This window comes from Ambystoma mexicanum, chromosome 3p, assembly GCF_040938575.1.
Source record: "Ambystoma mexicanum isolate Mex_15411 chromosome 3p, UKY_AmexF1_1, whole genome shotgun sequence".
In the NCBI taxonomy this organism is placed as follows: Eukaryota; Metazoa; Chordata; class Amphibia; order Caudata; family Ambystomatidae; genus Ambystoma; species Ambystoma mexicanum.
Window position 1 is genome coordinate 689,033,698 of NC_090925.1, and position 26,230 is coordinate 689,059,927.

General features: G+C 44.4%; 1 protein-coding gene across 2 annotated transcripts in view; it reads left to right on the top strand.

The window, feature by feature from the left end:
• The window catches only part of UNC5A (unc-5 netrin receptor A), a 1,152,281-nt gene that overhangs the window by 879,467 nt on the left and 246,584 nt on the right, over window positions 1-26,230 (top strand). For both annotated transcript variants that reach the window (XM_069651483.1, XM_069651482.1), the window contains one exon: window positions 3,801-3,965. In XM_069651483.1, coding sequence (XP_069507584.1) covers window positions 3,801-3,965 — 165 coding nt within the window. The remainder of the gene's footprint in view (window positions 1-3,800; window positions 3,966-26,230) is intronic.

The following is a 26,230-nucleotide window of genomic DNA, read 5'->3' on the forward strand; positions in this document are numbered from 1 at the left end:
TCAATTCCAAAGCACCAAAATGGAACTATATTTTTGAAAAAACTTTTTCGAATTTACAAATTTAAATGCAAAGGTCTACAACATTGCAAAAGCCTTTGATAAAAAACTAAATACTTTGGGTTACTAATCCCTCTATGTTGAGATGCATAATTAATAAATGCAACTTTACCATATGTGAATATGTGAATCTTTAATTCTATTTGTGTTTAGGTTTCACCTTGATTACACATGATTGAATACCTGTGACATGACTAAATAACTTAATGTGTACTTCAAAAAAAGAGTACCCCCTAAAATCTAGTTGTCAGAGCGAACCCACTTGTGTATTTTGTTCTCTACAGCCCTCTGCTCTGACACTTCAAGGGCCCTTCCCTCCAGTTACAAAAAACAGTGTTCGAGGTCTGCACAGTTTGCAGAATAGCCCGGCTGGGGGCACTGCTCACTGCGTAGCCTCTGTGTGCCGTGTTAGCACTGCGCCATGGCGGGCATGCAGCGCTGCAGTGGTTGCCTGCTTTGAGCGGTGTGCGGGTTCAGCACAGATCGAGGCACTCTACAGTGTGCACATAGGCCCAGTGTTCGAGATCTGCACAGTGTGCAAAATAGCCCGGCTGGAGTCACTGCTCGTTGCGTAGCCTCTGCACGCCGTGCTAGCACTGCGCCGTGGCGGGAATGCAGCGCTGCAGTGATTGCCTGCTTTGAGCGGTGTGCGGTCTGAGCACAGCTCGAGGCACTCTACAGTGTGCACATAGGCACACTGTTCGAGGTCTGCACAGTGTGCAGAATAGCCCGGCTGGAGGCACTGCTCGCTGCGCAGCCTCTGCGTGCCGTGCTAACACTGCGCCGTGGCGGGCATGCAGCGCTGCAGTGGTTGCTTGCTTTGAGCGGTGTGCGGGTTCAGCACAGCTCGAGGCACTCTACAGTGTGCACAGAGGCACAGTGTTCGAGGTCTGCAGTGTGCAGAATAGCCCGGCTGGAGTCACTGCTCGCTGCGTAGCCTCTGCGTGCCGTGCTAGCACTGCGCCGTGGCTGGCATGCAGCGCTGCAGTGGTTGCCTGCTTTGAGCGGTGTGTGGGCTGAGCCCGGCCCGGGCTGCATTCATCCCTCATCTCCATCTATTGATCTGTCTGCCGAGCGCGTCTTATTTAACGCTCTGTTATCTCCAGCGGGAGGATTTGCGAACACCGATCCCTCATTATGGCACATGTCGCTTTAATGGAACAGAAACTCGGAGCGTCTCGTGCTATTACCTCGGCATCACACGTGAGAGCGGGGACTGACTGCCCGCGGGCCCGCGGTGGGCTCTGCAAACCCCCTCCTTGGCCACCTAGGCCCGTCATGCCATCCTCTGATCCGCCCTTACCATCTCCACTGCTCCTCTGCCAGCCCCACCTGTGCCATCTCCAGCCTGCCTTCCCCTCTGCCACCTTCACCCCTCCTCCGTTCTGACTATCACCTAAGCACCCCCTCGTCTGCCCACTCCTCTGCCAACTCCACCCCCTCTGTCACTTTCACCCCTTCACTCCACTCTGTCACTTTCACACCTCTTCTGACAATTCCTAAATCACCTCCAGCCCTTCTCTTTCTCCTCCAACCCATCCTCCACCCCTCTTCTGCCACCTCCCCCCTCCTCTACCACTTCTAACCCTCCTGTGCCACCTTCACCCCCTCTGCCACCCCATGCCTCCTCTGCCAATTCGCACACCCTCTCCACCGCTCCCCTGCCATAACCACCCCCTAAGCCGCAGTCACCCCTTCCCTACCACCTCCGCGCAACCACCTTCACCCTCTCCACCGCTCCCCTGCCATAACCAGCCCCTAAGCCGCAGTCACCCCTTCCCTACCACCTCCGCGCAACCACCTTCACCCTCTCGACTGCTCTTCTGAGAGCTCCCCTCCTCTTTCCTGCCCTCCTCCCCCCTCCTTAGCCACCACTACTCCCTTTCATTTTCCTCACTCCCAGGCCTTCAATAAGACATGTCATGCAATAATGTTGTCACTGGCCATTAGTCGAAAATCAATTCCTTATCATAGCAGCTTGAAATATTCTGAGAACATCTGAAGATTGCAAATGACCACCATCGGGGCTAGCTTGTCAATAGTTAATCAGCTGATGTCATCATTATTCAATACATACATATATTGTGATATAACATGTTTGCTTTGACATTCAAATGAAGGACGAAATGTTCTCCCGATGATACTTCTGCTTTTTGTAATCTATTGATATATAAAAAATGCATTGCATGCGCTCACCGTGGGCGAAAAAGGCTATGCATTTAGACATGAGTTTGATCCCGATCCAGCGCCTAGAAGCTAAAGGAGTCCTGCAGGGAGCGCAATCTCACCTTTATCCTCTTCTAATGCCATTAGCACTCGTGTACTGCCCCTTCCCCCACCTTGACTGCCGCTACCCCTTCTCTGACACCTCTTCCACTCTTCTTGCCCCGCCTCTCCCTCCCGCGTGTGGCCTTCTGTTCTCTCCACTACCACCTTGGTGCCACCTTCACCATGTTTTCTCCCACGATGATCTCCCCTACTCCGCTACTGCCCATGCAAAGCCTTGGCTCTTCCTCCCCATCAGTACCAGCCATTGCCCTCCTATGCCTCCCGTAGCCCTCTGTTGTCACACATGCCCCTCCAGGCCCCCGGGGCTAGTCCTTTGCCTCCTCTACCCTTCTCTGCCAATGCAACTCCTTGGCTACCATTTTGGTTCCAATTCTACCGGTGTACCTGGGTGAGTGACAAGTGGACTTGGTGTTTGCATTAAGCCCTCTATAATGACCCCTGCTTACTAAGGTGCCTTGTCAGGGCCATCCATAGGTGGTGCTGCCAGTGGGGGCATATGTAGACGATGAAAGCACAAGAGCAAATCCATGTTAAGTGCAGCATTTAAGTGGATCCATGATGCGGAATGTGTACCCAAAGGCTCATGGGTTAAAATCAGTACACGCTTAAAGCATCAACAACGCACCTAAGGGCGGCACTCTTCAGAACTTCTTCCTATTTCTCTCACATTAAACTCACATTAAAACAGCCACTTATGAAACGTACTCCCTGCATCCCAGGCTGAGCGTATGGTCTTGGCACCCCGCCTTCTATAACTTAATAACAACCCTAAATTGAGGGGAGCTGGGGTACATTTAGCTCCTGCTTCTAGCATAGTAGAGCCTGGTTAGCTTGAAACCAACAGCTATCAGAAGCTACCTTTGGCTCCTGGGGCCAACTGGTGCCTTCCAAATGGCCTTCCAAACGTGTAAATGTGACATTAACTTTGAGTATGTGGGAATGTTTGGAAAGAAGAATTACAATGCAATGAATGCACATTTAAACACAATGGTTCATACAAAATGGACGAAATGTTGAAGAAGCTTTTCTGGTAGCTCCTGGTTCCCCTCTGGTAGCTCCTGCCTTCAGGGTGAGGCCCAACACCCAGAAGCTGGTTTTAGCACCTGCTCATCGAATCTCAATTTCAAACCCTGTAATGGCGGTATTCCCCAATCTAACGTATCAGTTCCAGGCAAGATCTCTCAACCTAACCAGAGCCCATTGTGCCACAAGGCAGTCTACCTGGGACTGACTATGCCCTCACTTCTCAGAGGATCAGACACCCATGTAGCAGAACACACGGTGTGTTCTTCTTGGGGGCTACAACAGGTTTCCTCTTCCACCTTCACGGGAGAACCCTACCCCCACACCATCCATACCCGCGGTTCAGATATGTGGAGGAGGCACACTGCCACAAGCCACAGGAACTAATAGACTTTTCTTTGCTTCTGTCCCCCTCAATTCTGCATGTCCAGTGGACGGAGGCTGGTCGGAGTGGAGCAAGTGGTCGCCATGCTCTATGGACTGCATGCAGTGGCGCAGCCGGGAGTGCTCACACCCTGTGCCTCGAAGCGGTGGTGTGGAGTGCAAGGGGGCCGACCTGGAGACCAGGAACTGCACCAGCGACCTTTGCATCCACAGTGAGTGGCTTTATTTCCCCTACCTGCTTTAAGAGAGTGTGATACCATGACCAAGAGCACAGTGAGTGGATCCTCGTCCACAGTGAGCCAATATTGCATGAAGTGTGTGCAAGGGAATCCACAGTGAGTCAACCTGAGAGATTCAACAGTGAGTGAATGCAGTCTCATGGTGAGTGGATGTGATCCTTCCATATAAATTGAGTGTAACTTTAAGGTGTCAATGTCTTTTGTGGATCAATGGTGATCAGATCATCCTCAGCAACTGAAAAAAGTTTTCTATATTTTGTTGGAGTGAATATCATTTCTTATCCACCTCCATTGCATCCAACATTGCCCCTGCATCCCATCCCCCACCTTATTCCGGGTTATCAGGACATGCGCAGTGCGCCCCCTGGGCTGCGCAAGTGCCTTAGGCAGAATGATCAGCACTGAACACAGACTCATGAAGTGTGGGGCCCGGTCCACACTCTGAGCCGTGACAGCTCAGTGTCTTTCTAAAGATACCTCACATACACAACCTACATGCTCCAATCGAGATCATTAAACAGGGGGTGCTCAATGCCCTTAGTTGTACATTTTGCCAAAACAGGATTAAGCTCTCTTTCGAGCCCGACTCTGGAACTGGGGAAAGAAAGGAAGACAACGTAATAAACTCTTGGAAATTGGGATAGCACTGATCGCAGCGCGGGAGGATCGCAGTGAGAGGGGATCGCAGCGAGAGGAGATCGCTGAGAGCCTGTTGTAGAGCTCTGCAGCCAAGATCCCCATGCATCTCAAAGTGAGATCCTCCTGGGAACCAAGATGTGCCCTGCATTGAGCGGTCCTCTTGCATAGCAACGCAGCCTATGTTTGGGACAACTGGAAGAGGTGGGCGGGTGGTTTTACTACTGTTGGTGCATTGTGTCACCAGGATTAGCATCCTCACTTCCTCTTCGTGGTTTCCTCCACCTGCACTGGGATCTGCTGCTCCTCTTGGTGCTGTCCGTGTGAGGGACTTAGACTACCAGTCCTTCAATGGACAACCTGTTTCCTGGGAAGAGCGCTCCATCTTTTCTGAATTCAAACTTCCTGATGGCCTATGATCACCAGCTCCCCCAAGTGCGGTCTTTCTCCCGCACTGGATCCGCCTCCTTGCCTGGGTGCAGTTGTTCTCATAGGCAGGGGCCTCATACCCCCCTTGGATTCTGCCTGCCTGTTAGGGTGCGATTTCTGGGTCTGAGTTAATTCTCCCTCATATGCTGACAACTGGTGCTCCTCATCTGGAATCCCAGATCTCCTGCGATTAGCCAATCAGAGCCCCACATCCTCAGGGAGCACCCCATCTCGCGAGATCTGTCATTCCCATTTGCCAGAAGACCAGCTCCTCTTAGTGCAGTCTATCTCAGCCCCTGAGCACCAGTCTCCGGGGCACTGCCGCATACCACTGACATTCTACATTAATCTTCCATCTGTATAATTAGATAAAACACTACTCATGATACATATATTGGAGCACATCCGTTATGCCGAGACCTTGAATGACCTTCTTTTTGAAATTGAATAATGAATAGCAAACATATTTAAGAATGTATACAGAGTATGTTCAGGCGTGCTCGTGTAGAACAGAAATAATGGATATTAATTAGGGGCATGATGATGAATAACTAATGAAGATATAATGTCTGTTAGAGGAAGATGTGATCACCCCCTCCCCCAGAGCCCGCCAGCCCAGCGGTCCTGCCCGGGATGGTGTCGCTGCTACTCCCAGTGCAGTCATTAATCAGCAGGATCTCATTTCTTCTTCTGTCTCTGAGGAGTGAGCTCACTAAGTATCTCCTCACTGAAGTGCAATAACTCCGCTGCCAATGCCTGTGATAAGTCTGATATTATGCACTGAAATAACACTAAGATTGCAGAATGTTATAACATCTACCCAATGCGCCGTACTGGTAATTTTACAGAGTGAAATAACACTAACATTACAAGCTGTGATATCTTTTACAGGATGCACTATAAAAACAATAACATTATTGTCTGCAATAACACCAACATAGCAGTCTGTTATAGCACAGGTTTTAACTTTCATCTTAGAGTCTGCAATAATACTAGCATTATGGACTGGAAGAACATGTGCATTATTCATCTAAGGAGGCCGACATTATAGACTGTAATAATACTGCCACCTTTATGACTGCTCTGCCATGCGTATTACAGGCTACAAGCACATTTACATTGTGAAAAAGGCCAACTTCATGCATTGTAGACACATTTACATTGTAGACTGTAATGACACTAATATTACACACTGTGCAATCAATTTAACACAGCTAACTGCAGTGGTATTTACATTGTAGACTGTATGACACTAATATTACAGACTGTGACAACAATTTAACATTATTAACTGGAGGAACATTTGCTTTATGAAATACAATAACTGCTCCCTTGTCTTACATACTCTGGCCCACTGACCTCCGTTACTATTTTCTGTACACCCTATGGGTATATCTACTGTTAAGCCGAACGGCATTATAATTACTGTAATGTATGTAGATAGAAACACTGTTAGTATTCCTCAATGTAATTTTTATGTCTGTATATATGCATTATTGTAACTTTGTACAAATTGCGCCCAGATGCCTCCGGGCCTGATGGTCTGCGCGTTATAAATAAAACAAATACAAATACAAATACAAAATGCTATTACAGACTGCAATAACACTAACACTGAGGACTGTAATAACTGTTTACATTATGAGCTGTACTAAAACGAATGTTACCGACTGTGCAAACCTAACATTATGGACTGAAGTATACAATATTTAAATTATAGATGGTAAAATCCTTCATATCATGGACAGTTGCAACACTTATACTGGGGATTGCAATAATAGCAACATTAAGAAGTGTACCAATATATCGTTTAACAACTGTGATACAAAATATAACAGTAAAGACTGTTATACAAATACATTATAAACTATTACATTACACACCATATGAAATTAAATAACCAACATTGAGAACAAACAGTACTAACGTTACAGACTTAAGTAACAATAATGTGATGGGCCGTGATAACACGAAAACTGCAGATTATAAGAAACTATTGTTCACAGTAAGAAGACGAACTATAGATAATACAGCGATACACATAAAGTTTACTGAAAATCACTGAACCAAGAGTAAAACAAGGAAAAATAAAACACTTCTCCCCAGAAGCATTACGATTTAGAGCAGACGAGGAGAGTGGAGAAGGGGAGCAATGGGGCATGGGGAATGTACCTTTATGATTTGAAAAAATTCAGTGCAAGAAAAAAGGGGTGCTTTGTAGAAGTGGAGAATATTGTAAGGGTTGTTGCCACAGTACTACTGAATCAATGAGAAATGAAACATTTAAAGCAAACGCATACATTATTTTTTTATTTTTTTATTTATTAGTTGTTTTGGTCGCGAGAAACTCGAGACCTTTCAACTTAACAATACATAAAAAATTGCCAATAAAACAATAAAAGTAGGTGAAGAAAATATTATCTTCATCTTATAATATTAAAAATAAAATTGAATGTCAGATCATCAAGATATTAAGACATCAGTCATCAATAAACATGAATCAAAAGAATAGCTTTTTGAGCGAAGCATTTTACAATCATTTCGACGATATATGCTTTGCTAGTTTCAATTGATGAAGGTAATTTACAACAGCATATCTCACTGCCTTTCGTTTGGTATAAAATAACAAATCCCATAGCTTCTCTGATGTCAAAACCTGATGTTCCATAAATAACTGCTTAAAATGGATACAACGGAGTGGAAGCAATTTCTCGCATTCAGTACATAAATGTTTAAGAGTTTCCGCATAGTGATTACAGAATCGACACTGTAGAGCAATGCCATCATTCCTACGTCTGTTCAATACATCATTTGTCAACCATAGGTTCATCCTAGATCTCATAAAGCCATCTCGCTGGTTGGAGCTGGGTGCCTTTATCATGTAATTTGCCACCTTATTGTAACATTTCAGTTTGTACGGGTATTCCAAAAAGTTTTTATAATTTGCGCAGGCCAAGTGAGTATATATCCAGTCTGCTTCCCAGATTTTTATTTTCGCTCTGTTAGGGTTCTCCATTAGCAAGATTTCATCTACCTGTGCCTTTTTCTTAATAGACTGAATTTTTAAACGCCATGCTTTGGGAAAGTTATCTACTGAACTCAATAAATAGATAGAAATAATGTTGGTAATTCCTTTTGTCCATTGGTTCAATAAACATTTGCGATATAAGGCACATAATTTCCATTTGGAAATTGCATAAACCGATATTAAGCCCAGTTCATATCTCAAAAGTGGTAGTGGTTCAGAGTTCGGTAAATTTAAGACCTGCCTCCAGAATCGACCCTCTCTCAGGGCCCAATAACAATAGGGTATTATTTTCTGGGTCTCTGCTCCATATAGAATAACAGGAACAACTTTTAACTTGAAGTATGTAATTATCCGTGAGATGGAGAATTTACAATATCTGGCCTTAATAATGCGGGCTTGTGAGATTGCCGTTTGCAATTTATGCAGACCTTGTTTGTTATACTGGTCATGTGCACACTGATTGGATATAATCATGCCTAAGTATACATAAGCATTGGCAACAGAAATTTGGGAATTTTGCAATGGCCAGTGAAGCCGGGCTAGTCTTTGCTTTCTTGTTCCAAGTTGAATTATGTTTGTCTTGGCAATATTAATGGTTATGATGTTTACTTTGGTGTATTGATCCAAGGCACCCAGTAAATTCCGCAAACCTTTGGGGGTACGTGACATTAACACCATGTCATCGGCGTATAGTAGCCACTGAATTTGAACCCTCCCCCCCATTTTTGGAGGGTCAGTAATCAGTTTAGCAAAGGTTTGATGAACATCTGAGATAAAAAAATGTAATAAGGCTGACGCCAACAGGCATCCCTGTTTCAGGCCTCTTGCAGTTTTGATTGGAGCGGTTAACAGTCCACCTTTAGTCAATTTGATCTGGATCGTAGTATCTGTGTACAGTTGAATAATCCATTTCAAAATTTCCCATGGGCAATTAGCTTCAACAAGTTTTTTATATAGGAGCTCTCTGGGGACTGCATCGAAAGCCATTTTAAAATCAATAAATGGCAAGTACTGGGGCTGTTGTCGCTGATGGGCTCTGTAAATGAGGCTTGTAAGAGTAATAATATTAACTGCAGTGCCTGTGCCCTGTAAAAACCCTGTCTGGAATGGATCTCGAAGATTCTTATCATTTAGCCACGTATTAAATACCTTCAAAAGCAACTTGGCAAACAATTTACCTGGGCAGTCTAATAATGCTATTGGTCTGCAGGAGCTGGGATTCTCTCGATCACCCTTTTTGAAAATAGGAAGGATGATAGACTTTTTCCAAGTCTCAGGTATGAAGCCAGATGTAAAGACTTGCACAAAGATACGATGTAGAATACCTGCCCACTCACTGACATGCATTTTTAGCATAGCATTATGCAGGCCATCAGGCCCTACTGCGCGGGATGAACTTAGTTTTGCGATACAGATTTTTATATCATCGATGTCAAATGGAAACCCACCAACTTCTGTATCCAAATGAAGACTTAGTCGCATATTAGGGAAGGGTGAAAGATATAAATTTCGAAAGTACATTTGCCATGTCTCAGCCGCTATCGAATTAGTTTGGGTAACGCTTTGTGGTTTATCAGAGGTGTTATTAAGCAAGGCCCAAATGCCAGCTGTCGATTTGGTTATAAGTTGTTTCAGCATGGCCGCCCCATCCAATTCATATTGCTTGGCTCTCCTCGTTTTGAGCCATTTTTTATATTTCTGCTTTAACGATCTTATTTTACTTGCAAAATCTTTTTTATTTTACTTTATGAGCTGCCGAATTTCACGTCTTATCTCAGCTTTTTGGTACTTAATTTCCGAATCAAAAAAATGAATATGTTGTTGCTTAATTAAATCGTTACCACTGTCAATTCGTTTGAACATCTGCATGGCCAGTGTATAATCTTTTCCACCAAATCAGAACTTTGATACATTTTTTTAAGATTACGATCTAGACTTTGTAATTTTTCTTGGTTCCATTTTAATCTATTACCCCCGTTGTTGACTACGACATCTGATATATTTATATTCTTCTACAGCATTGGATGGGATTTCCTAATTTGCAATAATAACTTTAGTTTGTTATGGTCACTTAGGTCGGTCTGTATAATCTCCAGCTTTTGGACACAATTGTAGGCTTTTGCATTGATGTATACATAATCTGTTATGGCCCGCTGGTCGCCTCTTTGCCAGGTGGCTTGTGCGGGGGTATCTCCCCCCACATTACCATTCAACATCAAAATGTTGCGCTCTGCCATAATTGTAGACCAAATCAGCTCATCACCTGCTAGTTCCGACCCCCCGTCTGTAATGAGATGAAGGTTGAGATCACCTAATATTATGATATGCGACAATCCGACCTCTAGGGCTAGGAAATCCAATATTTTCACCAGCTGATCAAAAAAGTCCTCTGATTTTAACGTGGAGGAGCACCGATAAATATTCACAATTACTATTTTGTGGTAACTGGTAGATAATTTAACCACTTGAAATGTTGGGGATGGGGACTGGCAGAGTTTCAATTGGAAGCCACTTGTTTTTTTGACCGCTAATAGTAAGCCTCCTTTGGGCCTGCCTAAAGGACCTTTTTCTGCAGCTGTAAACACAATAACATGCAAGTCCCAAATGGGAGGTAGTAAGATCTAGGTTTCCTGGAGGGCTATGATATCGATGTCAGTCAGTTCCCCAGTAGATATAGAATCAAGGTGACGGTGCCCTCTAGTGTTCCAAGCAACCACATGTCTGTGCATAGTTATGCAGACCTTACTTGATCTTGAAAGCCTAGCTGGGATATACTATTCCGAGTTGAAGTGAAAATTCGAGACATATGGCCTTGCAACATAGGGGGATCAGTTAAGACTTCTTGTATTAAACTGAACCCCATGTCAAACAATGCCATTCGGGCTTGCCACAGGGTCTCAGCCACCAGGGATGATCGAATGTATAACCGGGCTGAGGAAAGATCAGTGTGATCCGTGAATTCAATCTGCTCAATATCCACCGATGATATGGCAGATAATGCTGGATTTCCGCACATATATTAAGCACACTAGACCGGTTCAAGTCATATGTTTTAAATGGCGTGTCTCTGCACTCAATAATGAAACGATAGTGAGTTTGTTCTTTCTTTTCCAGTTCGTTCTCTTGTTTTATTTGACAAACTTGCTGGAGACTGGGCCCACCGCTCCTGATGACTAGAAGAGACTGGTTGGGGTCCCTTTAACAAGGGCCTAAGTGAAGGGAACCCTTTATCCGTCACAACATTTTGACTTATAGCCTTTGACTGCTGCACATAGGCTTCAATAGATGCTTTAATTTCATCCCGGATCTCTTGTCGTGAGACTGGCACCACATTTGGAATTGGGACCGTCCTCACTGACGACGACTGTTGGGCTTGAATTTGGTCTGAGTTAGCTTTGGAGTTCAGTGCAAAATACAACTCAACTGAGGACCTAATCTCTTCTTGTAAATTCTTTGCGGAGCAATCGGTATTCTGAGGAGCTTCGTTGTTTATTGCGCTCAGCACTGTAGGCTGATTCATGTTTATATTTTGCACAGGATTAGATTTGAAATTGTGGGCTGGGGCCTGGAGAGCTGAAGTTATTGGTGGTTGAGATCCATACTGCTCATCCATTGGCATCTGTGATGACAGGCTTGGCCGAAACTTTGAATATGATTCAATAGAACTTTGGATCTGTTTCTGAATCGCGACCAAGTTAGGCATGCCCTGAGTAGTGGACTTCAATTCCTGGGGCTCCATTATGTTTGACGCCGTCACCGCAGAGGTCATTGGTGCAATTGCCTGTGGGAGACTTATCTGCAAAGCTCTCTGACTTTCAATGCTTTCCACCATCTGCGCCAGATCATCTAATGGTTTCTGTTGGATTATTTGAACAATATTCTGTTCTGCCTCCAGCATTTGGTTGCTAGACTCGGAGGAGATTGCACACGCCTCAACTGGGGGGAAGTCCATTAAATTTTTCCGTTTAGATCTTGTAGGTAATTTTGAGCCAAGTATTTGCGATTTGGCCACCAACGCTCTTCTTTTTTTACTTCGTCGTGAGCTGCTGGATTTTGTTGCTACCGTGGTGAATACATCGAATACATTTATAGGTGCTGGGGCTTGGGGAGGCCGGTCTTTCTTAGACCGGGCTGTAGCCGTTGGGGTAGCGACATCTATAGAAAAGGTTGAGGTCATAACAGAGGCAGCTGGTATGGTTTCTGATATCTTGAGGGAATTAACAATAGAATTGGCCTCCATCATGATGTTAGCAGTTTGTTCTGCGGGCAATATGGTGAGCTTATTAGGCTCAGCGTTCGGATGCATGGGCATGGAGGCAGTACAGTCAGTTTCAGATGTTTGCGTGAAAACTGATCATGACAATTTGTCATTATCCAATTCAGGAGTTTGTGGGACCACTTTGGGCTGAGAATCAAGGTTTGGGTGTTTTTGGAATAGCTGCTTGATATATATGGTTTGCTTGGAAACTTTCAGGTCCAGGGCCTCATACAGTTTTGCAATGGCCAGTAGAGCTGTATTCATTGCCAAAAGAGTGTTATTTAAGGCCGGGGCCTCTGGAAAGGAACCCCTCACTTTATAAATGGGGTTCAGAAAAAAGTCGGAGACTCGTGCCCCCTGATCAAATCGTGGTTGTCTCGGCGTGGGGGCTATGAACGAGACTGATTCGTCAATAGATTCAATAGGTGGATTTACATTATTTATGGCTGGAGTTGTTGAGTCTATTGCTAGTTTCTCACCCTGGGACAGCAGAGGTGATAAGGCTTCGATATTATCACTGGAACAACTTTTATTACCTGCTTCCAGTTGAATTAAGTCGCCAGTGTTCAAGCAAATGTATAACACTTCTTTGGATTCTTCATCAGTTTTATTTGTGATGTTCATGAGCTCAATGTCCTCCTCTTCAATTTGTCCTACCATTGTTAAGTGTGCATGGGCTTGCCTCAGTTTTTGTTGGGCCCAGACAGAACATAATATGGGTTGGGGCCTCTTATCACCTGATGAATCAGATGATATAGTATGCATGTCATCAGAGAGACAAGCAGCCATTATCGTGGTGTCTGTGGGGGCACCATTCACATTGTTTACAGCATTAGCAGGCTCATGGTCACTTGCTTGTGGTGGATCAGAGTTCCTGATACCAGAGGGCTATGCTGCAATACATGCTACCTCTAGGCCTAATTGGGTAGTATAAGGCATCTGCTCAGCACCGCCCTCACCCTCTGGAACTGTTCTCTCGCTTGGGGATAATCTAATATCATCGACCACTGAGAGTGAGCGCTTAGAGGTTGTGCAGCCAGCACTTGGTAACAGAGTCGTAAGATGACTCTGATGGAGTGTTTTTCTAGATGCAATATCACATCCCGGATCATCCAGTTTTGCTCGCAATTCTGAGATGGGTGGCATGCTGGTAGTCAGGGTATAGTGTGTCATTCAATGGATGGCTTATGATAATAATAAATTAAAATAAATATATAAACAGCAAAACGTAAATGAATGAATAAATAAATAAATAAATAAATGGCCCCCACTAACCCACTTCCGTGCTAGGGGAGCGAGTCAAACACCCAGCAGAGTATTGCAATTGCACCCGACGGCCCGCGAAAAGCAAACAGTACTTGACGGTACTTTGCTGGTGCGCGGCGCGGGTGCGCCGGGAAATGATGTTAAATATAGGCTGGGGGGTTGTCTCACGATAGTAGTGGGCGGAGCCTCCCTCCCTCGGGTGACGAACCTTAGAAAATGAAAAGAAAGAAACAAGAAATAAAAATAAAAGAAGGTATTAGGCACACTGCCTGGGGAATAGTCCTGATGTGGAATAGCAAAGGGGGCACAGCTGTACAATGGGGGCCAAAAGTCACCTCGTATTTTCGATTAACAGGGTCAGGCAGGCTGGGTGTGACTGAATAAGACGTCTACTGGTGCTTTTCAGTCCCAAACACCAAGCCGCTCCGGAGGGAATCAGCTGATACGGCACAGAAATCCACGGCACTTCAAATGTGTGTCCAACAGCAAAACGGTCAACGGTCAACAGCAAACAGCACTTGACGGTAATGGCATACATTATGGTCAGTAACACCAATAACTATCACGTACTTTATGTACCTTAGTAATAATAATATTAGAGAGTGGACAAATGTTTACTGTATAGATTGTTATGAAATTAACTTTATGCACTTTAGTATCATTTACATATCAGACAGAAAATAACATCACAGACTGGAGTACCAGGGACATCACAGACTGGAGTACCAGGGACATCACAGACTGGAGTACCAGGGACATCACAGACTGGAGTACCAGGGACATTACAGACTGGAGTACCAGGGACATCACAGACTGGAGTACCAGGGACATCACAGACTGGAGTACCAGGGACATCACAGACTGGAGTACCAGGGACATCACAGACTGGAGTACCAGGGACATCACAGACTGGAGTACCAGGGACATCACAGACTGGAGTACCAGGGACATCACAGACTGGAGTACCAGGGACATCACAGACTGGAGTACCAGGGACATCACAGACTGGAGTACCAGGGACATCACAGACTGGAGTACCAGGGACATCACAGACTGGAGTACCAGGGACATCACAGACTGGAGTACCAGGGACATCACAGACTGGAGTACCAGGGACATCACAGACTGGAGTACCAGGGACATCACAGACTGGAGTACCAGGGACATCACAGACTGGAGTACCAGGGACATCACAGACTGGAGTACCAGGGACATTATGGAATGCCCAACCACTCACATCATGTGCTGTAACAACAGCAATATTACAGGGAGTATTACAATTACAGCTTCAAGCAGCACTAACTGTATGGGCTGCAGCTACTTACACTGCATATCAATAGCATGTACATTAATGAAAAAAACAATAGGCATCTAACTGACATTCCCTTTACAGACTCTAACAACAGCCACACTATGGCCGTAATAGGACTTACATCATGAACTGTAATACGACCAACATTATGGAGAGCAAGAACATTAACAACATGGAGTGTTAATAGGCCTAAGGCAGAGACATGTAATAAAACCAGCCTTTATGTACTGTAACAAGGTATACACGTTGACTGCAGGGACAATGTACTAAGGATTGTAATAAAATGTGCATTGTGGTCTGCAATAACCCTAATGTTGCAAACTGTAATAACATTGTGGAGTGCAATCAATGCTAACAATTGAAAATGACATGACTGGTTGTAATTACTGGCATTCAAGAGTGGCATAACGTGAACAGATATTTACCAATTGTCAATACTAGAAAGTAAATGTCTAAAACCAATACAGATGCAAAAGGCTTAGGGCCTGATTCACATACGCGTTTCATAATGGCACAATCCCATAGGAAAACATTCTATGAATCAGGCCCTTAGTGCCAGTCTGGTGTAGTCTCAATCTAAGTGGGTGTTGCGTGTGTTGGTGAACATGTTAGTAAAACGGCTACATCTGTATTCTGCACACACCCCAGGGAGGAGAGCTGCACCACCAGTGCCTTTAGTGCCTATGATCTACATACGGTATGGGTCTTTCCTGTTGATGAAATGTCTGCTTTTTTGCGGCAAAGGCCACTGTGTTGCAGCCGCATTTGTAATACCGAGCGGTTCCATGAAGGAGCTCTTAGGAGCTTCAAGCCTCGGCTTCCCCCGGGCGCACAATAGAATTTTAGAAAAATGAAGCGCAAGTCAATTTTTTAGCTGTGTCTCACTATTGATTTTGTTTTGAAACATGGATTCTTTATAGCACTGCTGCAGACTTTTGTATTTATTTATTTCAAGAGCGCTGACACGACTGCCACAATAAACAAAAATGACGAAATATCCTTTTCGGCCTTTTTTTGTAAACTCGTGGCTCTGTGAATTTGGAAGGGGCTCAGGGGGAATCTTGGTTTCCAGCTCCAGCCCCCCTGTGGGGTGTTGGACCCAAGAGAGCATTATTGACTCCCCACCATGGTAGGGGATCCATCAGAATATTAAATCCCAAGGACCCCCTTGAGCTACGTGTCTACCACGTGCTACTATGCACAGCGCCGTGTATCATGGTGGTGTCCAACACGCGACTGCATGCACGAACTAATGTCCTGCAACCCTTCCTTGCAAATTCGTGTCCAATCCCCCACTATGGGGCAAGAACCATCACGTTTCTATGTACTATTTATGTTCTATAAGCCCCTTATCCCCTTGATCATTGCAGCTGTGGTACAGGGTCCATTGATGCACTAATATTGACATTACGCAATCAAGGTTATGTAGGCAGGCTTGCACTGCTCAGCATCCAAGCACCACAGACAAGGGACATTCCTGGAAGCATAAACACTCCATACCACTACAAATACAACTCTAACGCTGATTTCAACTATGGTATTGAGGTAATCTGCCTAATACTTGAAGTGAGCGCTAAGGTTAGTTTGGTAGTGGTATGGAGTTGGAGTGAGTGTTTATTTGAAGTGGTAAATAATCCATGAAAAAATCAAGGTCAATTCTGTATTATAGTATCCTGCAGAGATATTTAAAAGTCTCTCGAGGAGTCCAGAGAAAATGTTTTTAAGTATGTGTTTTGTTTTGTTTTGTTTTGTTTTGTTTTGTTTTGTAGTTCGCCATGCTTAAAGATAACAGGGTTCATCATATTGATTTGCAAATTAAAAAAGAAACCTCTGTCCTGATGAAGACCCACTGAAAAATCTTACTAGGCAGAAACACATTGGGCCTCATTACGAGCATGGCGGTAGCCATGCCTGTATGGCAGGCACGGCTACCGCCATGCTCGCTACCGGAACCGGCTCCCATGATTGGGCAATAACCAACGCATTACGAGATGAAGGTGCCGGCAATTGCCCATTCGCGGGCAACGGTAATGCCAGGCTCCCGATCCCCATTCTGCCCCATAGGGCATGGTTGCACCGGTACCGTTGATAACGATGCCCGTGCAATCACAAGTTCTGCTCGCGGGTGCCGCACAGCCCTCCAGATAAGAACTGGCGGGCTGCAAGGGACCGCGAGGGAAACTCAGAATAAGGCGGTACGGTGTGGACGGTGCCGGTGCCATACCAGCACCGTCCACATCGTACTGCCAGGGTCGTAATGAGGCCCATTGTGTCAACTCACAAATTGACTAGACATCTAATGTTACTAGTCCCTCTCCTAGAAGGACAATGTAATGTCTTTATCACAACAAACCTCACCTATGCTGTGATAACATCAAGTATCCATGAGAAGGGTCAAACTATGTTAACTATTACATAAGGGTATCCGTTTCCATGTATTAGGCTCGGCAACGTGTGATACATTGCATTACGAATTGTGTTTAAGACATTTCTTTTGAAAGACACCTACCAACCATTTGTGTTTTGCGCCTATGTGTAATTTTGTTGTTCTTTGATATGAATCCTGTTTCTTTTTCAACAAAACTAATGAATCATTAAAACAAACACAAAAGTAAGCCATTTCCTCTGGCATATGTGCTGGTAATTGTTTAGACATCAGCCATCGTGTTCCACTTAGCAGTGATTGAGTATAAGGGAGGGTTTATCTGTCTCCTTGTGTGTGTATAGTTTAATGTGTTCCTTCCCCTCATGAGACACTTTCCATGTCAACAAAAATGTGGGGCGTGCCCATAGATAATATATATAGCAGCATACATGTACTTAGTACATATTTCATACCCGTACATGTCAACTTTGTGTAGAACATGTCCATTCATTTGGCATATATCTTCTAGCCCTTGTGTACGTAGGAGACTAGGTGGCATAAGTGTGTGTCATAAGTGCCTATGTCATAAGGTGTGTCATAATAGTGTATTGTGTAAGGTTTATGAGTGATTGATGTCTAAGTGCCTTTCATAAAAATGTTGTACAGTTCGTACATGTATATAATTTTCATTTCCACTGTGTTTCATTTACGTGCAAAAAAGTGCATTGTAATACTGTGTCTCATAAGTGCGTGTCTCATAAGTGCGTGTCTCATAAGTGTATGCATGGAAAGTGTGTGGGTGGTAAGAGTGTGTGTGTCATAAGAGTGTGTGTGTGTTGTAAGCGCATGTGTCGTAAAGTATGTTGTAACATCATGTGTCGTAAGTGTGAGTGCCATGTAGAGTGAGTGTTGTGAGTGTGGGTATGTCACAAGTGTGTCATACGTGTAAGTGCCATAAGAGCGTGTGTTGTAAGTGTGTGTGTTTCATAAGGGGTGTCATTATATTGTATGTTGTGAGAGCATGTGTCAAGGAGATGAGTATCATGAGAGTGAGTATCATGAGTGTGAGTCTCATAAGTGCATGTGTTATATAAGCTTATGTAGTACACGCGTGTGTCAAATGAGTGTGTGCTGAAAGTGTGTGTGTGTCATTGTTGTGTGTGTTGTACTTGTGGAGTTTGTAAGAGTGTGTGTTGTAAGGCGTATGAGTGTTTTGGTGTGTGTCTCACATATGAGTGTATGGCATAAAGTCAACGCATGCATATGTCCTATATGCCTCCTCTACGTTAGAAAAGTCACATTGAAATCAGGTCTGCTTTTGATGTGAGTTTTTATACATTACATGTAGAATGTGTATAGGAGTTGTCCAGTTCATACATGTACGGAATGAACATCTCCCGAAAACTGATTTCACAATCAGTCCTGACTTTGTGAGTTTTCAGATGTATATTAGTATACATGTATGAAATGTACATCTCCAGCATATAAGTGTACAGTTTGTATATAAAATGTACATTAATTGTGCTCTTGTCTTATATGCCTCCTACATGTATGAAAGCACACTCTAAAGTGAGCTCGTACTTTGATGTGAATTTTCAATACGTCTGAAAGGACTAAGGAATTTTACATTGCATACATGTACACAATTTAAATCTTTTATTCAAACCTATATGCATGTGAAAACTGACAATCAGTCCTAGGTTTGATGGGATTTTCCATACCCATATTATCGTACATGTACAAAATGTACATCTTCTACACATATACGTGTAGAGTTCATTTAAAAGATAAACATTCATTTAGTGAATGCGTCATATGTCGATAAATATTAAAATGTGAATGTCTCAAAATTGGCCAATTCGATATTCAAAATGTGTGTTCAGTGTACCAGTTCATGATAATATCTAGGTACGTGCCAAACATCTTGAAAATCAAAGCTGCCAATCTTGAAAATATTTGGGCCGAAAAACATGCTTTCCCTATAAGAAAACCCCATGTTGAAAGATGTTCAAAATGCAATCGTTTTTAAAAAAAAAAATAGGACAAAATATAAGGAAAATTCAGAGATTTTCCATGCGGGGGCGACTACCCTCAAATTTTACTGTACGGAATGAACATCTCCCGAAAACTGATTTCACAATCAGTCCTGACTTTGTGAGTTTTCAGATGTATATTAGTATACATGTATGAAATGTACATCTCCAGCATATAAGTGTACAGTTTGTATATAAAATGTACATTAATTGTGCTCTTGTCTTATATGCCTCCTACATGTATGAAAGCACACTCTAAAGTGAGCTCGTACTTTGATGTGAATTTTCAATACGTCTGAAAGGACTAAGGAATTTTACATTGCATACATGTACACAATTTAAATCTTTTATTCAAACCTATATGCATGTGAAAACTGACAATCAGTCCTAGGTTTGATGGGATTTTCCATACCCATATTATCGTACATGTACAAAATGTACATCTTCTACACATATACGTGTAGAGTTCATTTAAAAGATAAACATTCATTTAGTGAATGCGTCATATGTCGATAAATATTAAAATGTGAATGTCTCAAAATTGGCCAATTCGATATTCAAAATGTGTGTTCAGTGTACCAGTTCATGATAATATCTAGGTACGTGCCAAACATCTTGAAAATCAAAGCTGCCAATCTTGAAAATATTTGGGCCGAAAAACATGCTTTCCCTATAAGAAAACCCCATGTTGAAAGATGTTCAAAATGCAATCGTTTTTAAAAAAAAAATAGGACAAAATATAAGGAAAATTCAGAGATTTTCCATGCGGGGGCGACTACCCTCAAATTTTACTGTGGAATTTATTTCAATTTTGTTCATGGAAGGGCTGAAGAGTTATTCAGAAAAGTTATTTTCTGAAACTCCATAGACAGTTCATTTGAACCTTAATTATGCCATGAGCTAGTGCAATAGCGTAATATTGCTATCACCCCCACTTCAGGGGGTATATCAGGCTAACGTCTCATCAGTCGGACTCCGCAACCCAATCCGCCATGCACAAATAAAACAAGATGGCGGCTCCCATAGGGACTAAGTCCCTCTTCTATTTCTTTGACAGTGGCATGACAGGAAGGAGCAGAGGTACCGGCAGCCCCAGCAGGTAAATGGGATGGTGTTTGTGGGGTTTGGGATTGTGTGCGGCAGGGTGAGGGGCACGTAGGGCGAGGGACAGGGTGGTTGGAAAAGGGGCCGGGTGACACTAAAGTCAATAGTGGTACGCAGGTGGGACACCAGCAGTTCTCGCCTACCTTTCCAGCCAACTGATTGGCTGAGCACCGTTCTCCAAGGTGCGAATATAAATGTTTTACCACAGTGATCAATTTACCACAACCAAACTCTTCACGTTTAAAAATTGTGCAGATGAAACCACTGCATACCAACCAGTGTTTCTTCATTTGTGGTTCTAAAGCGAGGCCTTTGGGTTTGTCATTTCCTTCATGTTAATTGCATTGCCTTAAAAAGCGTCATTCGTATCATGTCCCTTCTCGCACGCTTTTAATGGCACATAGCAGATCAGTCTCATTTTAAGTCATTCTATGTTAAACCGTCCAGCCATTTCTTTGGTCGGATCACCTTCTGCTGCTTGCCTTTCGTTTGTTGTGGAGACCACTACGATCCTCTGTAATGGGGTTGACCTATCCCAACCCCCTTTTTTCTTGCCTTTCTGCTTTTCTCACTGCTCCTGTCTGGTTGGCCAAAACACTCTGAGTCCCTCCAATGAGAACAAAAAAGTTCCAAAATGCTGTTATAAAGGAAAATCGCCCACACTGTGCCATGGCAGAGGGGGGAAACATTAATTTGAATATGTGCCTAGCCATGACCACAGAACAATGGAGCACCAAAAAACCAGGCACTTCTCCTCTGAATGTGAGTGCCGTCAGCAACCCCAGACTCATATTTCTGCTTTGTTCTGTGCCATAAATGAGGTGCAGTTGAGGTGCAGCATCTCTCTGAGGTGTCGGAGCAAATGGTACAAACCCCAAGTGTTCGAATATGTGCTAAAGTGTGAAAGCTGAAATGACCTGTTTCATATGCGGTGCTCCATTGTGAGTAATTCTACCATCCGCATGGTGGGTGTGGGCTGCCTGTTTTTATTTTTTTATTTTTAAGTAAATGAACGATGGTAGACCTGCCTCAGGAGAATTTGTGGGGCTAATCCTCACACATTTTCCTATGCTCACACCACAACAAACGCATAGACCTGTGTACTCTGGCATGGACACGGCCTACAGGTACATTCCACAGTGTCATATTTAGTTGGAAGATGACAAAAGAGAAGAGTACGGGCCTCATTACGACTCTGGCGGTAGCAGTACCTGTAATACAGGCAGAGTTTTTTTTTCTGGAACCCTGGAATGGGCAATTACCGGGGTATTACAACCCCGGCAGACCATGTAATTGTCCATTCCAGGGCACCAGAAAAAATTCTTCCCCATTCCCATTCGAGCTCGATAGGGCTTACTGGGAATGGGGAAGCCGGAAGCACCAGCACCATCTGTGAATGGTGCCGGTGCATCCGACGTGTAGTGCTCGCGGGTGCCTGTGTTCCCGCCAGGTCTGACCTGGTGGGCACACAGGCACCCGCAAGCACAACTCGTAGTCTGCGGGCCGGGAACTACAGTACCGTCAAGATTACCGGTACTGTAGTTTCCGGACCGGCAGTCTTGTAATGAGGCCCAATGTCATCCCAAGGAGGGTGGGGGGGCTTCCCTCTGCCATGGACATCCTGGGTAACTGACAAAGGCTCCATGCAACCGCCCTGCTACTTTGTTAGCCCTGCAGCTGGTAGCAGCTATTAACATACCAACAAAGGGTACTTCAAACAGGCCCCCAGGAGGGATGGCTGCAGAGAATAACAAAGGGGACAGGAAACTCCATAAATCTTTCATACGTAACAGTGCAACTTGAAGTCAGCTCCCACCTCTCAGTATCAATGACAGTGAACTGACATGTCTGAGTCTATTGTTGCAACAGACAACCCCTGCTAAGGGGACCCCATTCATAAGATACAAGAATATGGTTCGCAGAAGCCAGAGAGTCCGGTCTTTCTACATCTTCAAGGAAGATCTGCCGCTTTAAGAGAGGGCAGGAGCCCCTCTTGGGAGCACATCGGACGATTTCACTTGAAGCATGAAGAATAACTCAACCTTCGACCCTGGCTGAAGGTACAGTCTGCTTTACAGCTTGCGCCAGTGAAGGAAGGCAAGGAACATCCAAAGGGGAAAAGGGATCCCTCCCCTCCACTTCTCCCAGGGAACAGAGGGAGAAAGAAATTCAGAAGACCATCCAGCCATTTCGGGACCGGTCCAGTTGCAAGCTCCCTGGTCTCTGAGCCTACCACTAAGGACTAAGCATCTGCCTGGAACACACTCCTCGGCTTTGGGCCTTCGGCCTTAAAGGACGGCATGAGCCCATTGAAGAAGCTGGGAGAAGTGCCTTGACGAACATCTACCAACGTCCGTCTTAAAGGACATTTTTGAGCCAGTCAAGTTACTTGAGCTGCAAACAACATCAACGCTGACCATTGTCAAGCTGCAGTCACTTAATGGCATCCGAGATGTCTTGACCAGTGCTTCAGAACCGCTGATCAGCACTAAGACAATGATTCCTGACCCTGAGTTGCTGTGTAGGCCAGCCTGCAGCCGTTCATCCAGCTTCACTCGCTGAACCATCTTGCCTCCTGATACCTGCAGCTGACTCCTGTCTTAAACTCTGTCACAGAAGTCTGCAAAGTCGACCTGACTCTGTTCGACACCAGGAACACCTACAGCACAAGGTACATTGTGGTTCTATCCCCCTGATCCTTTCCAGAAGGCCCCTTTAGACAGATTAAGACCCATTGCTCCCTTTGTGCTGAAGCCAAGAAACCTTAAACTGTTGTAGTTATTAACCATACGGACTGCCCTCCTGTCAGCCAGAGTGCATCCCTTTTCCTTCTTTGCAACTGTCTGTCCTCTGCTTTCCTTTACAGGGTGGAATGTATGTCGCAGCCTTGCTAGAACTGTCTGTTCTGATATAAATAAAGAAGATATTTTTGCTACAACCTTGATTGGACAGTCCCTTTTATCATTGGGTAATAATTGTATTTTCTCTGTATTGCAACTAGCCAACGATCCACAACCTTTCAGAGATAAGCCTACTGCTCCATCCACATTACCAAAATTGGACAAGGAGGTTTATAATTTTCTTATTATTTCAATATGTTCGGCTCCCTTCTGGTGTACTAGAGGTGTGGGACTGATTATTGGTTTAGAAACTGATATTCACCCGTGGACACCGGAAGTTGATTGATCGCAGCTTGGTTGAATAACATTCCATACAAAAGGAGAAGAATGACACAGAAACTGGACGAACTGTGTTTAAATCTCACCAATAATATGCATCAGGGTTGTGAGATGGACATACGTGCTTCCTACTGCTAGGCATGCCTAGGCATGCATCACTCCAAGAACCCCTCTTGCATTATTTGTGTGTTGTCAGAAAGAAAATGTTCAGATGATATACTTTCTGTACACCAAATGTATGCAGTGTTTTATTACAAGGGCCTCCACTTGGATATAGTTACATCTGCACAGGTTGTGCACTTGCTACAAGAAATAGAAGATACACAGTTGTGATGCCAATGTATCGATCGCTATAAAGAATTGTAAAACATAAAAAGCTATTGCATCATCTGACACAAAGCATGTGCCACCAAAATCTACAAGGACTACATTAACAGGTTTTATGATGAACCAACTATGTGGTACTCATTCCATCAACTAGGAAAGGATCATGAGCTGAGTTGTCTTTATATAGGCACTGTACAAATAAACATTACCATACCATTGGCTCTAGCATGGGAGTTGTCAACCTGGAAGGAATTAGACCAACCGCACGATTGGTATACGTTCGGCTGGGCTTTTTTGAAATGTTTAATTAAATGGAATGATTATGACCAACCTCAGGAAAATGTGTGTTGCAAATCCACACACATTTTCCTATGTTCACACCACACCAATGACATTGACCTGTGTACTGTGGGTGGACACAGCCTAACGACACAGTCCGCCATGTCATATTTAGTTGGGATATGACAACTGTTGGGACAAACTCCCATGTATGCCAGAGGGCCACTAGGAGTTTGCAGACTCTCAGAAGGCCCAACACCTTCCACAGGACAAATGTAGGACTCAGTCAAATGGGAAGTTCAAACTGTGGTTTATTACAGACAAAACCAACAGGGATCAACACAGGGACAGAAGAAATCCTGGCTCGCAGGCCAGTTTTGATACATAATTGCATCACTGCTCCGTCACTACTTAGCCTCTCTCCAAAAACCTATCGATGTGTGGAATTGTCCATCAGGAGCCTAATAACCTATATGGTCACCTATATGTGTTATTCTACTGGCTCTCCCATGTCAGGTGGCTGGGCTGGTCCATCCTCAAGTCACTATATATAACAATGTTGCAGTGTGAGGGTCTTGCCATTGGTTCTTGCCCGTTGCTACCCACCTCTAGAATACTGAACTGTGATTTACTAGACCTGACATCCTCAGACCTGGGATCTGCAAAGGTTCTCAGCTCTTGGTCTACCTGTTCAAGGTAATAAGAATTACTATGGGCCTCGTTACGGGCCCGGCGGTAACCCTGCCGGTGATACCGGCGGGTTGCCGCCGAACCTGTAAAGAATGACCAGCACCTGACTTCCCGTTAAAACTGGGGTAATGCTGTTAATCCCCATTCCCATGCAATCCCGTAGCACTCCATGGGAATGGGGACCACGGACGCACCCACCATTAGTAATGGTGCCGTTGCTTCCGTGGCGGCTTGCCTACCGTGGCCGCTGTGTCCGGAAGGGTCTGCCCTGGCGGGCACAGCGGCTCCGTCAGACAAACCTGTAGTGTGCTAGTCTGGAAATAACAGTGCTGGTAAGCTTACCAGCACTGTTGTTTCTGGACTGGCACACTTGTAATGAGGTCCTATGTGTCTGCATTGTAACTTTTGTGTAGCACCTTAGTCTATAAGAGTGCTTTTTTTGCTTGGGGCAACACTTGTCTCACATTGTAGCATCTTTGTTGCAGTCTTCTGTCTGGTAGCCTGAGATTGGCTCCCTTTCCCAGCGCTGGCCACTTTCCGTTGTCTGCATTGGCTGGGTCACGTGTTCGGAGACCATGATTTTGAGCGGTGCAGCTCTGAATTATGAGGAATTATTTGTATTTACTGCAGCTGGTGCTTTTGTCATTCAGGGAATGGAATGTCATCCGTATCTTGTGGTCTTGACAGCGGGTCCTGTCTCACACGTTTGCTCTTTGCCCACCCTGAATTCAGCTCAGCTCGGCTCTTGCTGAGAGGCCTGTGGCCTGGTGTAGTTTTCCTAAACCATTATAATGCGATTCCTGCAGTGTTCGTGTTATACTACATTCTCTATAGGTTCACCACACTTGGTTTCGTCAGGTCCCATAGGTGCTCCTGCAGTTCCCTAAGGTTATTCGCATGTGAACATCTGTAAGCTTTGCTCAGGATATCTTGCTTCTTGCGGTTTCTGCGTTGCTGCACTTGGCTAATGATAAAAATAATAACAGCAATGACTGCATGTATTTGTGGCTGTCTACTAAATATAAAACTATGCTCGTGTTCTTCATGTATTCGAGTGTGTGTTTATGTCCTGGAGTGTGGATGGCACGTGTGCTTCACGTCTAACACTGCTATGTCATGGTGTCTCTAACAATGTCAGCAACATGGCTTCTTGGTGCTTTAATCGAAACTGTCAATTGAGGTGTCTTTAGTTGTGGCTTGGGGCTCCTCGTCCACTCTGGGGTATATTTGTTCCGCACCTGGTCTGTAGGGCTGGCTGAGGGGGCACCCTTCGACATACTTGTCAATCATCGGTCCGTTGAGGATTAGTCCGAAATAGAATGGATGATTGCA